The sequence below is a fragment of the Argentina silus genome (assembly GCF_951799395.1).
Source record: "Argentina silus genome assembly, chromosome: 17".
NCBI classification, from domain to species: Eukaryota; Metazoa; Chordata; class Actinopteri; order Argentiniformes; family Argentinidae; genus Argentina; species Argentina silus.
In genome coordinates, this window is record NC_139671.1 from 11,099,176 (window position 1) to 11,118,249 (window position 19,074).

The following is a 19,074-nucleotide window of genomic DNA, read 5'->3' on the forward strand; positions in this document are numbered from 1 at the left end:
TGTCTTCTGGAGGGACTATCATCTCTTAAGTCGCTGAGGCCCCAGATCTTCCTCTTCTTTCACCTTCTCCACATCACTGTGTCTACCAATGGTGTCTGGTCCGGAATCAGGTACATCATATTAAATACTTGCATGACTTGCGATGGGAACAGTGATTCGGGTTGATTGATAAGTTACATGATGCATTTGTATCACAGTTGTCAGATCAGTTGTATGCTGCTCGATCAGGCCCTCTGGTCTCTAGCTCGAGGAGGATTTGTTTTGGATTACAGCCTTGCTACACCAAGCGCGTGAAATCCACCGTGAGACTAGCGTCGTACGGAGTTGAGACTATTGTATTCAATGTTACCTGCTGCACTAGTGCGTGCGTAAAGCGTAGACATTGCATTACAGCAGCAACGTAAAATTAGGCTTGGAGTGTACGCACGTAAACACGATGCAAAGTGCCTGACATTATAGGTTTCAATGCTTTTTGGACGCTTAAAAACATATTCGTTCAGCTTCATAGTATGGTAATGCAATAAAAACATAATGCAATAAAAAGGCCTAGCCTACATGCGTGCAATATGGGTAGGCCGACGTGTTTGAAAAACGAGCAGATTAACCGAAATACAGTCCTCATTTATATTTGGAGGTAAAGGACAAACCCCAACGCGAAGAAATGCAGGTTTGACAGGACTCAACATAAAACAAGTTCAACGTCATTGACACATTTGAAGTTCCTTGCAGAAACAGACTGGAAGGGCTATGTAACCTGCATCCACACGCGCAACTGTTCACGTTTCTGGTGTAGCAGGTTAAATTATAGCCACATTTGTCATTAGATTTAGTACTTGGTGTTGTAGAAATCTAGTTACAAATTGGTAGGCACAGAGGATGCGGTGTCTTAACTTCAAATGAAGCAGACGGCTAAACGATGACTCACTCGCATTCACATGACCCGTGCATAGTTTGCCTACCTGTGCTGTGGTTGTGACATTTCTGACCTTTACAACATTTTATTTCTGAAAGGATGATAAGTAAAAATGAGTTTGAAAAAATAATATGAATGACAGTGAAGCTGTTGTGAATGCGAGTGTTTTTTTACTCGTGGAAATGTCTTCAAATCCGCGATGTGAGTCGTAACATAACAACACACTCTCACACATCAGTTTGTCATATACAGTTCATAGCAGTCACTTTAATAACACACTGGTTTATAACAGATTATTTAATTTGGTGAGTTTGTAAGAAAACAAAATTACAAATTATTAACATTACATTATCATCATATTATACCCATCTGACTGATCCAGGCTCTATCTTACATTACAGGCTGTGGGAGATGATCACTAGCCACTGCCAGAGAACTTACTGCAACGTTGCACCCAAACATCAAGGCAACTTTCCCAGAGAAAACTCTGCTATAAATTACAGACACTCAGTATGGCCACACATACAGTCCTTCACACATACGTACGTAACCCAACAAGGCAAAGTGGTGTTAGTATGTACTGTACTGTCCGTTCCTGTGTGTGTATGTGTGGATGTGTGTGTAGTCTTCTCCTGTGTTAAATCCACAGACCGCCACCTAATGACCGCCCTGTGTTCTACTGAGGGTAGGCCTCGATCACCATGGCATGCCCCTGCAACACAAAAAAACAGATATCAGTGTTTTTGTGTGCGTGTGTGATTAGAATATGTGATTAAAATGTACAGTATGTGTGTGTGTGTGATTAGATGTATGAGTGATTAAAATGAACTGTGTGTGTGTGTGTTTTACCTGTCCTCCTGCAGCACATGCTGCCACCAGTCCATACTGCCCGCCCTCCTTCTGTAGTCGGTGTGCTACTGTTGTTACCAGGCGACAGCCTGTTGCTCCGAACGGGTGACCCAGAGACAGAGACCCTCCCCACAGGTTAAACTTCTCCATAGGAGGAGCCCCCACCTACAAACACCAGTCCACAGCATTAATGACAGCATTAACATTGCCCACAATCACAAAAAAGATGGTGATTTGGTGATGTACACATTGATGTTAACAATTGAATATTACCTTTGATTTCTTCCCCATGTAAGTCTGAGCAAACCAGTCAGAGTCCATGGCTTTAAGATTTGCCATGATCTGGCCCTGTAACACACACACACACACACACACAGTATTACTATAGATGCCAAAGAGGAAACGCATTGATTTTTGACAACCTCAGAAGCAATAACCACAGGATACAGAACAGTGCAGTGAAATCTTACTCAATATCTCCTCAAACATGTATGCCCATGAATAAACCAATCCACAATGGAATTATCCTGACAGAGGAAGACATGATCAATAAAACCATATCAATTATACAACTGCATATCTATAACTTACTCCACACAAGAGAGATCAAACCCCTTAACACCACCCCCCCCCCCCACACACACACACACACACACACACACACGCGCAGAATGTGTAACTCACAGCAAAGGCCTCGTGGAACTCAAAGACATCGATGTCATTCATGGTTAACCCGGCTCGCGCTAGAGCTTGAGGAGTACCGTATGTTGGCCTGAATGAGAGAATAAGACAGATGACGGAGAGGAGAGGGGAGGGGAGGGGAGGGGAGGGGAGGGGTCAGTCAGAGAAGAGAAACATAAAGGCGAACAACTGGCACCTGGGTAGGTTAGGTGTCATTACTCACCCTAGAAGCAGCTGGTCTTTGGGGTCTTGGGACACGTACACAAAGTCTCTGCAGAAAAAGGAACACGCACACAGAGTGTGAACCGGAACAGGTCAACAGCTGCTGCTCTAGTCAGTGGAGTGGTTTAGTGTTGCATAGTGTAGTAATAGAGTACCTGAGGTAAGCTTTGGGCTTGTAGCCCATGGCCAGGGCTTTCTCTTCAGACATGATGAGAACAGCTGAGGCGCCGTCTGTCTAGGGGACACACAAACAAACGTTATGTTGACATTCTGCAGTTTATGGACTTTCATTGTGTATTTAGTCTGAATCCAACTCCCGACTGGATGGAGTGACATATAGTGTGTGTGTGCGTGTATACCAGGAAGGAGGAGTTAGCCGCAGTAACGGTGCCGTGTGGTTTGATGAAGGCAGCTTTCAGTTTAGCCATCTGCTCCATGGTGGACGGGCGGATGCCGTTGTCCTTGCTTACCATGTCCCGACCTGTAGGGGGAAGAGGCTTACTGTCACCGTGGCAACAACAGTCTCACGCTGGAAATAAAGCCTGGCCCCCCCAGAGGTTGCTGTAGGGTTGCCATGCCAACACAGAGTGTGTGTGTGTGTGTGTGTGTCATTGTGGTTACCTGGAACCTTGAAGCTGATGACATCACTGAGCAGGCCTTCGTCCTGGGCCTTCTTGGCGAGTGTGTGCGAGCGGATGGCAAACTCATCCTGCTCCAGCCGGGTCACTCCGAACGCCGCGGCCAGACGGTCAGCACTGTGACCCATCGTCTCTGCCGTGGAGAACTCAGCTACTGCAGGAAGCTACACACACACATCAAATATCAACGACTATAAATCAACCTTATGCACTTGACCAAGGTTTTTCAGCACATAAGCTGTGACACCCTCTACCGTTCATTGAGTGCACGGTGCATGTATGTGCGTACCTCTGGTGTGAGGTGTGCCATTCTAATGCTGCCAATGAGACTGAGTCTCTGTCCCAGGGTCTTGGCTCTGTTGAGTGACAGCATGGTCTTCCTCATCTTGCGGCTGTGGCGAATAGGAACGTCCGACATGAACTCGACCCCGCCTGCTACGATGGCATCACACTGTCCCGCAGCAATCAGACCGGCGCCTACAAAGAGAGACACACACACATACGTCCACTAGAGGCTGATATTTCAGTTGTTTGGTGCTTTTTCTAACATGTGAAATCGAACAAACAGCCTGGATTCATGATATACACACGCGCGCGCGCGCACACACACACACACACGCACCTGTGGTCATGGCCTGGTTGGAGGAGATGCAGGCCATAGTTACGGTGTGAGAGGGGATCTTATCAGAGAAACCTGCACCCAACGCTGCCTGAAATACACACACAAACACTCATAGGGTCAGTCAGGAGTGCTACTATAAATAGCCACATAACAAGACAAGTAGGGACATTAATTAATGTACCCCCAGAAGCATATACTCAAGTCTCTTGTGATCAGTAACCTCCAGACAACCTCTCAGATACAGGAGAGTGGTGTGTGTGTATGTGTGTGTGTGTGTGTGTGTGTGTGTGTGTACTGAGAGACTGCCAACTGGAGAACAAGTTAATCTGGTCATAGGTTTAGCAGTGTTTGTGTATACGAGTATGTCTGTGCACTCACCTCTCTGGCAACGTTGCTGGTCTTCACCTCCTGGATGACAGTTCCATAGATTATGTAATCAACAGCATCTTTGGGCAGACTGGTCTTATGGAGCAGACCCCTACACACAAACACACAAGTACTAGTTACCCCAAAACCCCAATCTAGACATGCAAGCAGAAATTGGTTGAATGATTAGATAGGCCTTGTATGTAGGTATGTATGTATGCATGCATGCATGTACACAAAGACACTTTATTGTCTCACTTACTGTAGAGCTGCTCTGGCAAGGTCGTGCGGCATTAGGTCACTGTATCTGTAAACACAAACACAGCCCAGTCTTTACCTCCAGCCCTGACATAGTCTGTCTGATTGTCAATTGCACCAGGACAGGACTAGGACTAGAACAGGTCTAAGAAAGGACTAGAACAGGACTTACGTGGTTCCTGAGAGCAGGAAAGGGGTGCGGACACCTTCCACCAGAACTATGTTCTTCACCCCCGGTTTGGCCAGAGTCTTCTTACTCTTGGTCTGGACTGGAGAGAGAGAGAGAGAGAGAGAGAGAGAGAGAGAGAGAGAGAGAGAGAGAACGGAAAGAGAACAGAGTGAACACTCCCACTTACACAAACATGGATTATACCAAGGTTTTCATACCAAGGTTTTGGACTGGAGAGAGAAAAAAAATCTGTCAATTAAAGCAGTCATAGGACAGACCAAAAACATCAGAGACAGTAAACTGTGATGACAGATGCTTAGTTATGGACAGGTGACAATAAAGGGACAGGAGAGACAATAGCTAGTATAGGCAGACGGTGACAGTGTCATATGACAGGTGGTGATTCTTACCATGAGCCTGGAGATGAGCTGTCGTACTGAGGGAGCGGGCCACTGCAGAACACCAAACACACACATAAACATACATCCCTCTTTACTGTGTATATCCTTCATGACATTATACCATTGTGTTACACAACATTCAGAGTTCATTCACTACTAATCACACAGGTTGGTAGTGTGCAGACCCAGTGGACTCACCAAACTGCATGGCCCAAGCAGGTTTGACCGGGGAGCTCCGCATCGAGTTCATCAGCATGGAAGCCATCTTATCCTTCTGCACAAGATCACATAATAGATTAGAATTACCGTTATTTTACTGAGGTCCACTACTACATACTGCGTTTAGCTATTTATGAGCGATAAGGATAATATGATGGGGTGATTTAACCTGCCGTGAGGAACGGACACCCGGCCCCGCCCCCACCCCGCGCCGTGGTGACCCTTCACCCAGATCGCAGTTCAAAAGAATGACAAGGGCAGCGGAGAGGCGACAAAAACCTCGTCATGGGACACTCAGTGGCAATGCCATCACTGGATTGAATGACTATTGCCCTGATTAATAATGCATGCATATAGTACGGCCAAAATACAAATAAATACAGGCAATTTAGCCAGCTGTTTGCTGCGACGTATTAGCTGAGCGGCTGGCAAATTAGCTAACTAGCTGGTTAGCTTAAAGTTAGAAATTGTAGACAGGACTCGGCTGCATGCAGTTAGAAAGACCTAATGTTATCTACACTTACATATCTCCCTTATTTTGTATTCATGTTGACAAGTGTAGTTAGCTAACAAACAGTCTTACCTGAGCTTTTATAATCTATGTCCAGACACTGCTTCCCTGTCAGTCGCTCTGCCTGATTCAGCTACAGACTACAAAAATCACTCATGTTCTCAAGACCCCGCGAGATGTTCGTTGACCATAGATTAGCCTGAATGCAAATGTGGTAAACTCGTTAATATCAAATCATCCTTCATCTTTCAGCTAAAATAATGCTATCAGATAAAATTCGTAATTTATTACAATGCATTTGCATGAAGAATATAATTTAATTAGCCTCATACACATATGTTTTATTTAACGGCTCTCTTTTACCTGTTCTCAGGGTCCTTCTCCCGGTTTACATGCTCGTGCCCCCAGCTGTCAGTGAAGCGGTTTTTGTCCTCACGGTTAGCGATGGCAGGAGTTCGTGCAGCCGGTGTTCTGTCCAGATTCACAACTAGCAAATATTCATTATTCTCAGGTACAGTATCTTTGATTCAACTGGGCGTTGTTTGTCGGAGGAGAGCCTCGGCTTTTGCTAACTTTTCCTCCTTTCATTAATTCCATGAACTACGCCATGTGAACTTTCACCTACTTTGCCAGACAGACAGAGGACTAGCCTGCGTAGGCATTCAATCGTGCGTATTACATAGTTAGTTTGCTGAGCTAGATTACGTGTCACCGACAACTCTCCTGATGTTGGTTGGTGGCCAGTTTGCTGGTTCAGAGCAGTCAATTTACTTTACATTTGAAAGTAATGTGTTGATTTGTAAGTAAGCTTTTCTGCAATGTATTTGTCCGTTAAAATGTAAAATATTAGCTACATTCTGATGCTCCACTGATTAAATACACGTGCACATGTTAATACAACAGAGTATGAGATTGGGAGGGGGCGGCACCCAGTGTAGTTTTATTGTTAGAGTTTACACTGAGATTATGAGAATCATTGGCAGTATGTTCCCACTCTCTGTGCAAGACTGGGAGAATCTGTGTGTGACCTCCGTGTGTGACCTCCGTGTGTGAAAGGGTACTGACACAGTGACCACACTCACGACCAGCCAGGAGTCAGACACACAGCTAAAGTGATTGTGATTATTTCTTCATGGGTCCTTATAATGACACCATCTGATTACGAGGTACACTTATTGGCTTAACCAGTGCAGAGGACATAAAGCCAATGAGCTTGTTGTGAGGATACAGTCTTAGTAGGTCAGGGGTCAAATCTATCTTTGTCTGGTTTGGGTATATGGGCAATAGTTCACCTGCTCTGTCTGTGTTTCAGGTCATGCCTGTCGAAACATCTCAGTGTCCTCCTCCTTGTCAGGTAACTATCACACTTTATATAACACTACTTGATAAGGAAAATAGGCTCTACCCACTGCATTGTGTCTCTACCAGTGTTGGGGGTAACACATTCCAAATTACAGTAATAATATAACTTTTTGCGGTCACAAGTAATATAACAGAGTATTGTCCCAATTCGAGTAATAATATTACAATTGACCAAAGAAATGGATTGTTACTTTTGTTGTCATTCCCTTCCTATTACAGTTATTGATCCAAATAAATATTGTGATATGATTATCTCCCTCTCTGTTGATACAATATTTAAAAAAAACTCCCCTGCCCAGATTCTAATACGCTGGTAAAGTTGAAAGTCACTGGAGACACCCAAACAAGATGACAGCACTCTAACACAGACATGATAATGCAGATATTTGGCTGTCAAACTTGATCCCACCATAATAAAATAGACCAGTCTTCATTATTTTGCTTTCCCCGTCATCTGTCTTCGCAGTATCTCACAGCAACTTATCACATCAGCTATAATAGAGGTTTCTGCAGGTGTCTGTAATAATGTGTTCTTTCTTCCTCCCTCTCTTTCTCTCCCTCGCTCTCTCTCTAGCTCGTACTCATGTCAGCTACGAGCTCAAGGATGATGTGGCTGTTGTTCGTCTTAACGACCCAAACTCCAAGGTCTGTGTATCTGTGTCTTGTCTGCCTGTCTATGTTTGAGTTTTAAGGTGCATACTCAAAGTACATGTCACGCTGACACTGTGTGTGTGTGTGTGTGTGTGTGTGTGTGTGTGTGTGTGTGTGTGTGTGTGTGTGTGTGTGTTTTCTGTGTGACTATATATGCAGGTGAACACCCTGTCAGTCCAGTTGCAGAGTGAGCTAACAGAGGTGATGGGGGAGGTGTGGTCGAACCCAGCCGTGAAGAGTGCCGTCCTCATCTCATCCAAACCTGGCTGCTTCATCGCTGGAGCCGACATCAAGTACTAACCTCTATACTACCCTTTAAAACCTGCAATCAAGTTTTATTCATAGAGCACATGTTCTGTAGTAATAAGCCATACAATGTGCTTCACAATAAAACCAAAGAGAGCAAAACATAACATAAAAAAAAAAAAAAAACAGGAATTAAGGAAAAATAGAATGCAGATAACTGAAAGTCCTCTCTCTCTCTCTCCCTCCCCCCCAGTATGATCCAGGCATGTGGCAGCAGTGAGGAGGTGACAGGTTTGTCTCAGGAGGGACAGAAGATGTTTGAGAAGATTGAGAAATCTCCCATCCCCATCGTGGCTGCCATCAACGGCTCCTGCCTGGGCGGAGGTCTGGAGGTGTGTATTTCTTAACGTGAGAATGTGAGATGTTAATCAGTTACAAAAGTTCAAACGCATATGTCAGTTTGTGTTAGTTATCAGTTACAAAGGTTGAAACATAAATGTTCTCTCTCAATGTTCTCTCTCTCATGTCTCTCTGTGTGCTCTACCTGTGTGGTGCATGTGTGTGTGTGTGTGTGTGTGTAGTTTGCAATCTCCTGTCAATACCGTGTGGCTACTAAGAGCAAGAAGACCATCCTGGGAACACCAGAGGTGATGCTGGGACTGCTGCCTGGAGCCGGGGGCACACAGAGACTCCCCAAGATGGTACACCCACTTTTGTACTGAATTGTGCTTCCCAGGAAAAAAAGATACAAAGGGAGATGCTAACATCAAAATCAAAGTATTCCAGCCATAAGAATTCAAATAATAAAAATAGAGGTGTGTGTGTGTGTGTGTGTGTGTGTGTGTGTGTGTGTGTGTGTGTGTGTGTGTGTGTGTGTGTGTGTGTGTGTGTGTGTGTGTGTGTGTGTGTGTGTGTGTGTGTGTGTGTGTGTGTGTGTGTGTGTGTGTGTGTAGGTGGGTCTCCCCGGGGCGTTTGACATGATGCTGACTGGCAGGAACATCAGGGCAGATAAAGCCAAGAAGATGGGCCTGGTGCACCAGCTTGTCGATCCACTGGGTACGAGTGTGTTCACGCGCACACATTTTTGTGTCATTTTTTGTTCACGTCCGTAGGCATATTTGTCAATTCTTATACAACATAAAGTGGGTGGTTTCCCAGACAAAGATGAAGACTATTCCTAGACTGTCACACTTCCAATGTGTGAATGTCTCAGAGGTCAGTCAAAGACCTGCCTTTTAGTCCAGGATTGGTTATAATAGGCCTACAATGTGTAATTGAATCCTTCAGGTCCTGGTCTGAAGTCTGCAGAGGAGAGGACCATAGAATATCTAGAGGAGGTGGCTATCGGTGTGGCAAAAGGAATCGCCAACAAGAAAGTTCCCCTGACGAAAGAGAAAGGCCTCATGCAGAGTAAGCTATAGCCACACACACACATTGAACACACATACACAAATACACTATGAACACTGCAATAATGTGTGTGTGCGTGTGTATAGAGCTGCAGGATGCCGTGATGGGTCTTGGCCCAGTAAGGAACAAGATCTACAAAACGGTCAATGAGAAGGTGCAGAAACAAACCAAAGGACTTTACCCTGCTCCTGTCAAAATCATAGAGGTAAGATACACACACACACACACACCCATGCAGATACTCTACACACACCTCTATGCTACAAACATTCTCCCATAATATCTCACTCACCTCTCACACCACACATGCGCACACACGTACCTCTCACACACTCTGTCTGTCTGTTGTGTGTTTCAGAGTGTGCAGGCTGGAATGGAGAAGGGAGCGAGCGCTGGCTACCTGGCTGAAGCTCAGGTGAGTTACACATCTCCTACTTAACCCTGCTCCGAGAACTAACTCCTTTACACTCGCACTTGAAAGACTATCTGCTTGAATACCACAGTTGAGTCTCACTCTCTCTCTCTCTCACTCTCTCACTCTCTCTTTCAGAACTTTGGAAAGCTAGCGATGACATCAGAGTCCAGGGCTCTGATTGGTCTTTACCAGGGTCAGGTGATCTGTAAGAAGAACCGCTTCGGAACCCCAGAGAGGGCAGTAAAGTAAGCACAGTCTGGGGGCAATTGTGGGGTGTCCAATCGCAATGTATGATCCATACTGCCAATGCTGACTCTGGTCCAATGCCGAGGCTGTGTCTTATATGTGCCTTTGTGTGATTGGTCAGGAACCTAACGATCCTAGGGGCAGGGCTGATGGGAGCGGGCATTGCCCAGGTGTCTGTGGACAAGGGCCTGAACACTGTGCTGAAGGACACGACTGTGGATGGGATCAGCAGGGGAGAGCAACAGGTCTACAAAGGGTAAATATGCACACACACACACACACTCACACACCATTGTATGGCTGGCTGTACAGTGAATCTGTCTCTGAGCAGCACAGTTATGACAAAGAATCACCACTAGAGGCCGCCACTAAACAAAATACAAATTCATGAGCATGAACGCAACAGTTTTGTTTCTGATGTTCATATCTCTCCTTAACTTTACTCAGAACAGTCTTTGACTGACCCAGAAAAGCATACACACACATATAATGCGAAGAATATTGTTTTTATTTTTTTTGTATGCATTAAGAAATGGACAAAATATCGTAGTGAATAAAAAAGAAAAGAAAATGAATATTTGAACATAATGAGTTCAGTTCACTGTGCCAGGACATGGATGAATCTGAAAAAGACAAAGTGCTGCAATTAGTTGGATTTGTGAGATTCTGTGTGTCAGTCTTCAGCTGTACTGTATGTCTGAAGACTCTTACCTTTGAATGTTCCCCACTGTTTACCCACCATGGGCTTCAGGACCTCAACATAGCCCTTTATACAGCCATGAAGATATACATCTGAGAGAGGGAGAGAGAGAGAGAATTTAGAACATGCATTAATGACATTACATAGGTTGAGGTGTCAGGCAGATGTGCCAAGGTACCACACGTTCTTACCTTTGTGTCGTGGTGTCAGTTTGACCTGCTGGGATGCAGGGGGACTTCCTGTCTCTTTGTGAGGAACTTCCTGTGGGGTCATCTTATTAGTCAGCCTGCACTGTTCCTCTGCAGAGAACCCTTTCCTTTCTCTCTCTCTCCTCAGGTCTTTCTCATGTCACATCCTTCTGTTCCTCTCCTCCTTTGCCATCCTTTCATCCTCACTGTCTAATGGGGTCTGGTCTGCATCTCTTTTCTCTCTCTTTCTTTCTTCCATTTTCATATCCTTCTTTTTGTGTTCTTATGGTTTGTTATTAGAATTATTTCATAATTCTTTTATTTTATTCGTACCTTTTGAAGCAGCGTGTAGCCAGAAGTGACTGTATAAGCTACTGTGTGATAAACCTTCATCATTTTGCATTAGGCCTGTGTTGCCTGTAGCAGAGTAATGAAGGTGTATTTGAACAGTAGATTGTAGTCACTCCTGGCCCATCGTCATAGATTACTGCCAAGGTAAAGACAAGATAAAGGCATTTTGAAATTTGGGCGAACGATGCTTTGAACGTATCCTGTGTCTTCACTGTTTGTCCAATGTTCACCATGGATGGTTTTCTCTCTCTCAAGATGAGTTCTAGTTCTCCTTTCCTCTCCACACACATGTTTCTCTCCATCTTTTTGTTTTCTTTCGTCTCCAAGAGAGTCGTTGTCGTCTGTCCGTTGTCCCTCGGCGTGCGGACCCACGTTCTTTATGCCGGTACCCTGTTTGTCGTTCTTCTTTTCTGTTTGTTCGACTATCTCCACATCTTCCTCCCAGTCGCTCAGGACGTTGCCTTTCGTTTCCTCGTCCTCATCTTTTTGCTTTATTCCATCCCTCACGCCATCCTCACTGTCTGTGCATTCTGTCTCAACCTTTCGGTTTCTTTTCAACCTTGCCGTCTCACCATTGGCAGTTGTTTCTCCATTCTCACTGTAGTCAGTCTGTGACCACTCTTCATCGCATTCCAAGGATTTCTCCTCTTTCTCTCCCTCCTCCTCTTTTTTCTCCTCCACCTTTCTCGTTCTCTTTATTTTGATCTCTCTCATGATCCTCTCCTCCGGTTTCTTCTTCTTTTTATCTTCCTCTGTCTTTTTCTGAATCTTTTCCTGCATGATCTCCCCCTCAAGCTTTCTTTTTCTTAATCTGTCATCCCCCTGCTCTCTCTCCTCCTCGAACTCCCCCTTTCTTCTCCACTCCTTTGTCTTTCGTGCCTCTCCCTTTCTCATGAGGTTATTGATTGTTGCCTTTATCTGCTCAACCGTTGCCTTCCCCCGTTGCCGCCTCTCCTCTAAACTTGCCATCCCTCTTTCTCTCTCATCCTCCTCTCGCTTCCTTTCCAGACCTTTCATTTTCTCAGATTCAGTCTTTCTCTGCCTCTCTTCCTTTTCCCTTTCCCTTGCTTCCCTCTTAGTGTTTTGTTCCATGAACAACTCAAGGTACATTTCTTCCTCCTTTTCCTCGTTCTCCTCCCTCTCTTCCCTATCTTTTCTCTTTTCATCACTCGTTCTCTCCTGCAGACTGTGTTGCTTTCTCTGCCTATTTTTTGCCTCATTCTCTCTTCTTTTGCTGTTCACTCGGTCCTCTACCTCCTTTCTCAGCTCCTTCTTCAGGATTTCCTTCTCCTCACTGCTCCACTCACGCCATCCCTCCACACTCATCCGTCCCAATCTCTCCACCTCGTGTCTCTCCTCTCTCAGCCTCTGGATCATCATCCATTTCTCTGCCCTCGTCCTCTCGTCCTCCATCTCTCTGTGTCCATCACTCACTCTCATATCTTCCTTCATCAACTCCTCTTCCTCAATTTCGCGTCTCTCCTCATGCTCCCTCTTCTCCTCCTCCTCATCCCTCGTTTTGTCTCCTCTCTTCCTCTCCCTGAAGTCTTTCTCTTCTCTTTCTCTTTTTGGGAGCTCCTCGTCCTTCCTCCGCTGTGTCTTTATCATTCTCTCCGTCTTCCTATGTCTTTTGGTCTGTCTTTCCTCCACCTCCTCCTCCTCCTCCTCCTCCAGCCTCCCATAGCTCCCTTCGCTCCCTTTCTCTCCATCCTTCTTCATACGTTTCACAAAGCGCTGGATCTTGAGTGGCACTTTCCTCACCAGTTTGTGTAATCTGTCCATCCTTCTCTCTTTGTGCTGTAGCAAGACCACCTCCTCACCAAAACACCAGTGGTCCTGACTGACATTACTCCACTCCTCCATAATAACTGTTATGGAGAGAGGTAGAGTTGTGGGGATGGAAGCAGACCAGTTGTGTTTCTACCAAAATATGTGCAATGCGACAGTATAACAATGCAGCATATTAATACACATAAACAGCATAAACATGAAACAAAGACAAATTCACCAGATTCTATTACATTTTGATCTTAAACCCATACAATAAACATTCATCAACTTCCCTGCTAGAGGTGTAAAACCATTAGGTAATACTTTACTTAGAGCATACAGTTATCACGCCATTCATAAAACCTTATACATTTTGGGGTTGGGGTGTGTGACTTACCAGGGTGCTGTCTTTCTGCAACTGAACTGTCTCCCAGAATGTTCACCTACCAAGACTCTATCCCCTTGACGACCCCATTATGATGTCATCCATGATGACATCATGCCAAACTAGCATGGCATGGCCCAAGTCATCCATAATACTGTGTATATCAGGCTAGCAGTTTATAGACAAATTGCCCCCCCCCCCCAGATAACACACATGCACGCCCTCCCCCCACCTATTTTAGTGTTATATAGTCTCATTTACAGCCATTCATAAAGCCTTATACATTCAGTTGTAGAGCCTGAGGTGAGAGAGGTTGGGGTGTGTGACTTACCAGTGTGCTGTCTTTCTGCAACTGAACTGTCTCCCAGAATGTTCACCCACTAAGACTCTATCCCCTTGGCGACCCCATTATGATGTCATCCATTATGACATTCTGCCAATAAGGCCCTACACAAACTAGTATTAAAACATTTGCCTTACCCTATGTATTCAAAGGCTGAGGATTCCTCAAAGAGTGTAGAGATTAATCTTGTCTGTGGCCTGTATGCTTTCTGATAGATGTCTTTGATTAACCTGAAATCATATTAGTTCACACTAATCAGCAATTTCCTTATGTCACATAAATCCAGATTATATGAAATCAAATGAAAGAAATGTATATTTTTACCCATAATTACCACCTACTTGTTTCTGGAAATATTTGTTTGAACAAAAACAATAGTTTATATATCTACAATCTGAATATGTATACTTCACTGTATGGACAACTTGAGGGAGGGTACTTACCAGGGTGCTGTCTTTCTGCAACTAAACTGACTCCCAGAATGTTCACCCACTAAGACTCTATCCCCTTGGCAACCCCATTATGATGTCATCCATGATGACATCATGCCAAACTAGCATGGCATGGCCCAAGTCATCCATAATACTGTCTACATCAGGCTATCAGTTTATAGACAAATTGACCCCCCCTCCTCCCCAGACAACACACATGCACTGCACACATGCACACACCCCCCCCCCCCACCACCTATTTTAGTGTTATATAGTCTCATATACAGCCATTCATAAAGCCTTATACATTCAGTTGTAGAGCCTTATAAAGGTGAGAGAGGTTGGGGTGTGTGACTTACCAGTGTGCTGTCTTTCTGCAACTGAACTGTCTCCCAGAATGTTCACCTACCAAGACTCTATCCCCTTGGCGACCCCATTATGATGTGTTATGACAATATTATGACATCATCCCCTTGGTGACCCCATTATGACAATAAGACTGACAGCCCTACACAAACTAGTATCAAAATGTTTGCCTTACCTATGTATGTTCTACCTATGTAAACTGTCTCCCAGAATGTTCACCACTAAGACCCCCTCCCCCCTGCCCCCCAGGGAGATCAGAGCACAGGGTCAGCCATAGTTGGAGCCTGTGGAGCAGTTAGGGGTTAAGTGCCTTGCTCAAGGGCACAACAGCAGTGATAGGCACCTTTTTGATATGATGCCAGCAACCCTCACCAGCTCAGATAGAGAAATTGCCCCCCCCCCCCCCATACAACACATGCACTGCACACATGCATGTCCCGTCCCCGTCCCCTATTTTAGTGTTATATAGTCTCATTTACAGCCATTCATAAAGCCTTATACATTCAGTTGTAGAGCCTTATAAAGGTGAGAGAGGTTGGGGTGTGTGACTTACCAGTGTGCTGTCTTTCTGCAACTGAACTGTCTCCCAGAATGTTCACCTACTAAGACTCTATCCCCTTGGCGACCCCATTATGATGTCATCCATTATGACATTCTGCCAATAAGGCCCTACACAAACTAGTATCAAAACATTTGCCTTACCCTATGTGTTCAAAGGCTGAGGATTCCTCAAAGAGTGTAGAGATTAATCTTGTCTGTGGCCTGTATGCTTTCTGATAGATGTCTTTGATTAACCTGAAATCATATTAGTTCACACTAATCAGCAATTTCCTTATGTCACATAAGTCCAGATTATATGAAATCAAATGAAAGAAATGTCATGGCATGGCCCAAGTCATCTATAATACTGTGTATATCAGGCTATCAAATTGACCCCCCCCCCCCCTTCCCCAGACAACACACATGCACGCCCCCCCCCCCCCCACCACCACCACCACCACCTATTTTAGTGTTATATAGTCTCATATACAGCCATTCATAAAGCCTTATACATTCAGTTGTAGAGCCTTATAAAGGTGAGAGAGGTTGGGGTGTGTGACTTACCAGTGTGCTGTCTTTCTGCAACTGAACTGTCTCCCAGAATGTTCACCTACCAAGACTCTATCCCCTTGGCGACCCCATTATGATGTGTTATGACAATATTATGACATCATCCCCTTGGTGACCCCATTATGACAATAAGACTGACAGCCCTACACAAACTAGTATCAAAATGTTTGCCTTACCTATGTATGTTCTACCTATGTAAACTGTCTCCCAGAATGTTCACCCACTAAGACCCCCTCCCCCCCGCCCCCCAGGGAGATCAGAGCTCAGAGCACAGGGTCAGTCATAGTCGGTGCCCTTGGAGCAGTTAGGGGTCAAGGGCACAATGGCAGTGGTAGGCACCTTTTAGATATTATGCCAGCAACCCTCCAGTCACCAGCTCACATCCGGCTCCCTCCTGGGGTGGCGATCGAAATGCTGGCCGGTCTCTCTAACCTCTAGACTACCTGCTGCCCTGGTCCTGCCCCATGTGAACCCTAACCCTAAAAATCGGATCTAATCCCAGAACAATATTGCCTCAGTAGTGTGATGAATGTGTATGCATCTCGCAATCCCAGAATATACTTGTGGCTCACTGGCTGTTTTGCCCAAGCCCTGGGTTAGAGTAACAGTGTGTTCAATCTGACCCACCTCTAGCTGATGTCTTTTACTATACCACCATTTAAATATGAGGGTACCTACATACCATATAGCATAGTATTATCACTCATCACTCTGTGTGCGTGTGTGTGTGTCTTCCCAGGTTGAATGACAAGGTGAAGAAGAGGGCTCTGACGTCGTTTGAGCGTGACACGACTCTGTCCAACCTCTCAACTCAGCTGGACTACACAGGCTTTCACACAGTGGACATGGTCATTGAGGCTGTGTTTGAGGACATCAACGTCAAACATCGAGTACTGAAGGAGGTGGAGGCAGTGAGTACACGTACACACACACACTCACTCTACACACTGTAATGTGCATGCTATACATACACAGAGGACGGTATGTGCTATATATATATATATCTAGAGCTGATGCACGTCTAAATATGAATGTGTGTAACTGTGTCTGTGTTGCTAGGTGATTCCTGATCACTGTGTCTTTGCGACCAACACCTCGGCCCTGCCCATCAAAGACATCGCTGCTGTCAGCAAACGCCCTGAGAAGGTTAGTCTGTCACCACACACACACACACATCACAATCATACATCACAATCACAATGCAACATGAAGAATAGCAAGTATATAAATGTAAGATTATCAGAGTGAAAACAATATCTGAACTAATATTTCCTTAGTGAGTAAACACAAATGTTGTCCTTTTTTGTTGATATTATGTCCATGTTTTTTGTGTGTGTGTGTGCCTGGCTGACTGTGTGTGTGTGTGCAGGTGATCGGCATGCACTACTTCTCTCCAGTGGACAAGATGCAGCTGTTGGAGATCATCACCACAGACAAGACGTCTAAAGACACCACCGCCTCCGCTGTCAGCGTGGGACTGAAACAGGGAAAGATCATCATCGTCGTGGGGGTGAGCACACACACACACACACACAAACACACAAACACACATAGTGGGGAGGACATTATAGTGTAGGGACACATTCATTTAATGGACTTACTCTCTCCCCCCCCCTCTCTTTCTCCCCCTCTCCCTCTAGGATGGTCCAGGGTTCTACACTACTCGCTGCCTGGCGCCCATGCTGGCCGAGGCTGTCCGGCTGTTACAGGTCAGCCTCCTCTAGAGATGGAACGACCATCTTATCTACTCTGAGATAAGGACTGTAAATAGCTAATGCAAGACTTTTGCGGGGTTCTTTTATTTGCAGGAGGGGGTAGGGCCAAAGAAGCTTGATGCCTTGACGACGGGCTTTGGCTTCCCAGTTGGCCTGGCAACGCTGGCTGATGAGGTCGGCATCGATGTGGCAGCCCACGTGGCCGAGGTACTTTAACGTCGTGATATGGCGTCATTCGGAGGGGTCATACATGAGATGTGATGTACTGCAGCGGTGGTCACAGGTGGAACTGGTTCAGACCATAGACACCATTAGAACTGGGATACCAGATATAGATTATAGTGACGTGTGTGTGTGTGTGTGTGTGTACGCACTGTAGGATCTGGGCAAAGCTTTCGGCTCTCGTTTTGGAGGAGGAAACGTGGATGTCCTCAAGACCCTGGTAGAGAAAGGCTTCAAAGGTAAGAGTGATAGTCCTGATACACACACACATTCTACACACATGTTGTCTAGTAAGGAGGCTAATGTGTGTGTGTGTCTAGGTCGTAAATCCGGTAAGGGATGCTACGTCTATGGAAAGCAGAAGAAGGACAAGAGCGTGAACCAGGAAGCCGAAGAAATCCTCCTGAAATATAAACTAGCAGCACCTCCCACTGTGTAAGAGACTTGTCTTTTCTGTTCATCCACCCATCTCTCTCCCCCCCCCTGTGTGTATTCTCTAATCACTTCTCCTCCTGGCTCAACTGTGTGTGTGTGTGTGTGTGTGTGTGTGTGTGTGTGTGTGTGTGTGTGTGTGTGTGTGTGTGTGTGTGTGTGTGTGTGTGTGCGTGCGGGTGCCCTTGTTTGTTGCAGGTCGAGTGACTCTGATGTCCAGCTCCGGTTGGTGTCTCGCTTTGTGAACGAGGCAGTGATGTGTCTGCAGGAGGGGATTCTGAGTAACCCAGTGGAGGGAGACATCGGGGCTGTGTTCGGACTGGGCTTCCCCCCCTGCCTGGGAGGTACGACACACTATACACACACACACATACATACATACATACACACACAAACAATGTTTGTTGATAGTCGTTGATGGTTTATCTCTCTGTTGGTCTCCAGGTCCATTCAGGTATGTGGACTCGATTGGGGCAGACCATCTGGTGGCCATCATGAGCCGCTTTGAAGCTGTTTATGGTAATCAGTTCACTCCCTGCCAGCTGCTATTGGACCACGCCAAGGATTCAACCAAGAAGTTCCACAAGTAACCTGGCCCCCTCCCTCTGTCACCTCAACGAGAAGAACCCTTTCCTAGTCAGCGAGCTTCACCACCGCGGGAATAACATTGGGCAGTTTTTGCCACAAAATGATTGTGTCACGAAAGCGTATGAATGCAGTCTGTGAACATAGCTAATGCCGTGTTCCAAACCCACCTTTAGTCCCTATCTTTGGCTGCTGTGTAGATCCTACAGGCCTAGAAAGGTGTAAGGGATAATGGTAATGGGTCAACTTTGCCCATTCGGCTATGGTGGAATTTATCTGGGTGGATGAAAGTCATTG

General features: G+C 45.5%; 2 protein-coding genes across 2 annotated transcripts in view; one reads left to right on the top strand and one right to left on the bottom strand.

Moving 5' to 3' along the window:
• Positions 1-1,156: 1,156 nt before the first annotated feature.
• hadhb (hydroxyacyl-CoA dehydrogenase trifunctional multienzyme complex subunit beta) lies at positions 1,157-5,980 on the bottom strand. Its single transcript, XM_083689326.1, has 16 exons — positions 5,922-5,980; positions 5,318-5,393; positions 5,129-5,170; positions 4,722-4,818; positions 4,554-4,598; positions 4,304-4,403; positions 3,926-4,013; positions 3,593-3,780; positions 3,287-3,467; positions 3,025-3,146; positions 2,821-2,900; positions 2,667-2,714; positions 2,447-2,534; positions 2,036-2,110; positions 1,763-1,927; positions 1,157-1,625 (listed from the first exon to the last, which is right to left on the bottom strand). Exons 2-16 carry the CDS (start codon positions 5,382-5,384, stop codon positions 1,590-1,592), a joined length of 1,422 nt encoding a protein of 473 aa, XP_083545452.1. The 5' UTR covers positions 5,385-5,393; positions 5,922-5,980; the 3' UTR covers positions 1,157-1,589.
• Positions 5,981-6,258: 278 nt separating this feature from the next.
• hadhaa (hydroxyacyl-CoA dehydrogenase trifunctional multienzyme complex subunit alpha a) overlaps positions 6,259-19,074 on the top strand; it is a 13,047-nt gene continuing 231 nt past the window's right edge. Inside the window, exons 1-21 of the mRNA XM_083688698.1 lie at positions 6,259-6,360; positions 7,162-7,203; positions 7,786-7,856; positions 8,022-8,155; positions 8,362-8,500; positions 8,690-8,809; positions 9,062-9,164; positions 9,396-9,518; positions 9,605-9,723; positions 9,877-9,933; positions 10,069-10,178; positions 10,301-10,435; positions 16,563-16,734; positions 16,883-16,969; positions 17,193-17,333; positions 17,464-17,532; positions 17,632-17,745; positions 17,918-17,999; positions 18,081-18,195; positions 18,391-18,536; positions 18,637-19,074. The exon at positions 18,637-19,074 is cut by the window's right edge and continues 231 nt beyond it. Of these exons, the coding sequence (XP_083544824.1) occupies positions 6,294-6,360; positions 7,162-7,203; positions 7,786-7,856; positions 8,022-8,155; positions 8,362-8,500; positions 8,690-8,809; positions 9,062-9,164; positions 9,396-9,518; positions 9,605-9,723; positions 9,877-9,933; positions 10,069-10,178; positions 10,301-10,435; positions 16,563-16,734; positions 16,883-16,969; positions 17,193-17,333; positions 17,464-17,532; positions 17,632-17,745; positions 17,918-17,999; positions 18,081-18,195; positions 18,391-18,536; positions 18,637-18,782 (2,292 nt within the window). The 5' untranslated portion in view covers positions 6,259-6,293 and the 3' untranslated portion in view covers positions 18,783-19,074. The remainder of the gene's footprint in view (positions 6,361-7,161; positions 7,204-7,785; positions 7,857-8,021; positions 8,156-8,361; positions 8,501-8,689; positions 8,810-9,061; positions 9,165-9,395; positions 9,519-9,604; positions 9,724-9,876; positions 9,934-10,068; positions 10,179-10,300; positions 10,436-16,562; positions 16,735-16,882; positions 16,970-17,192; positions 17,334-17,463; positions 17,533-17,631; positions 17,746-17,917; positions 18,000-18,080; positions 18,196-18,390; positions 18,537-18,636) is intronic.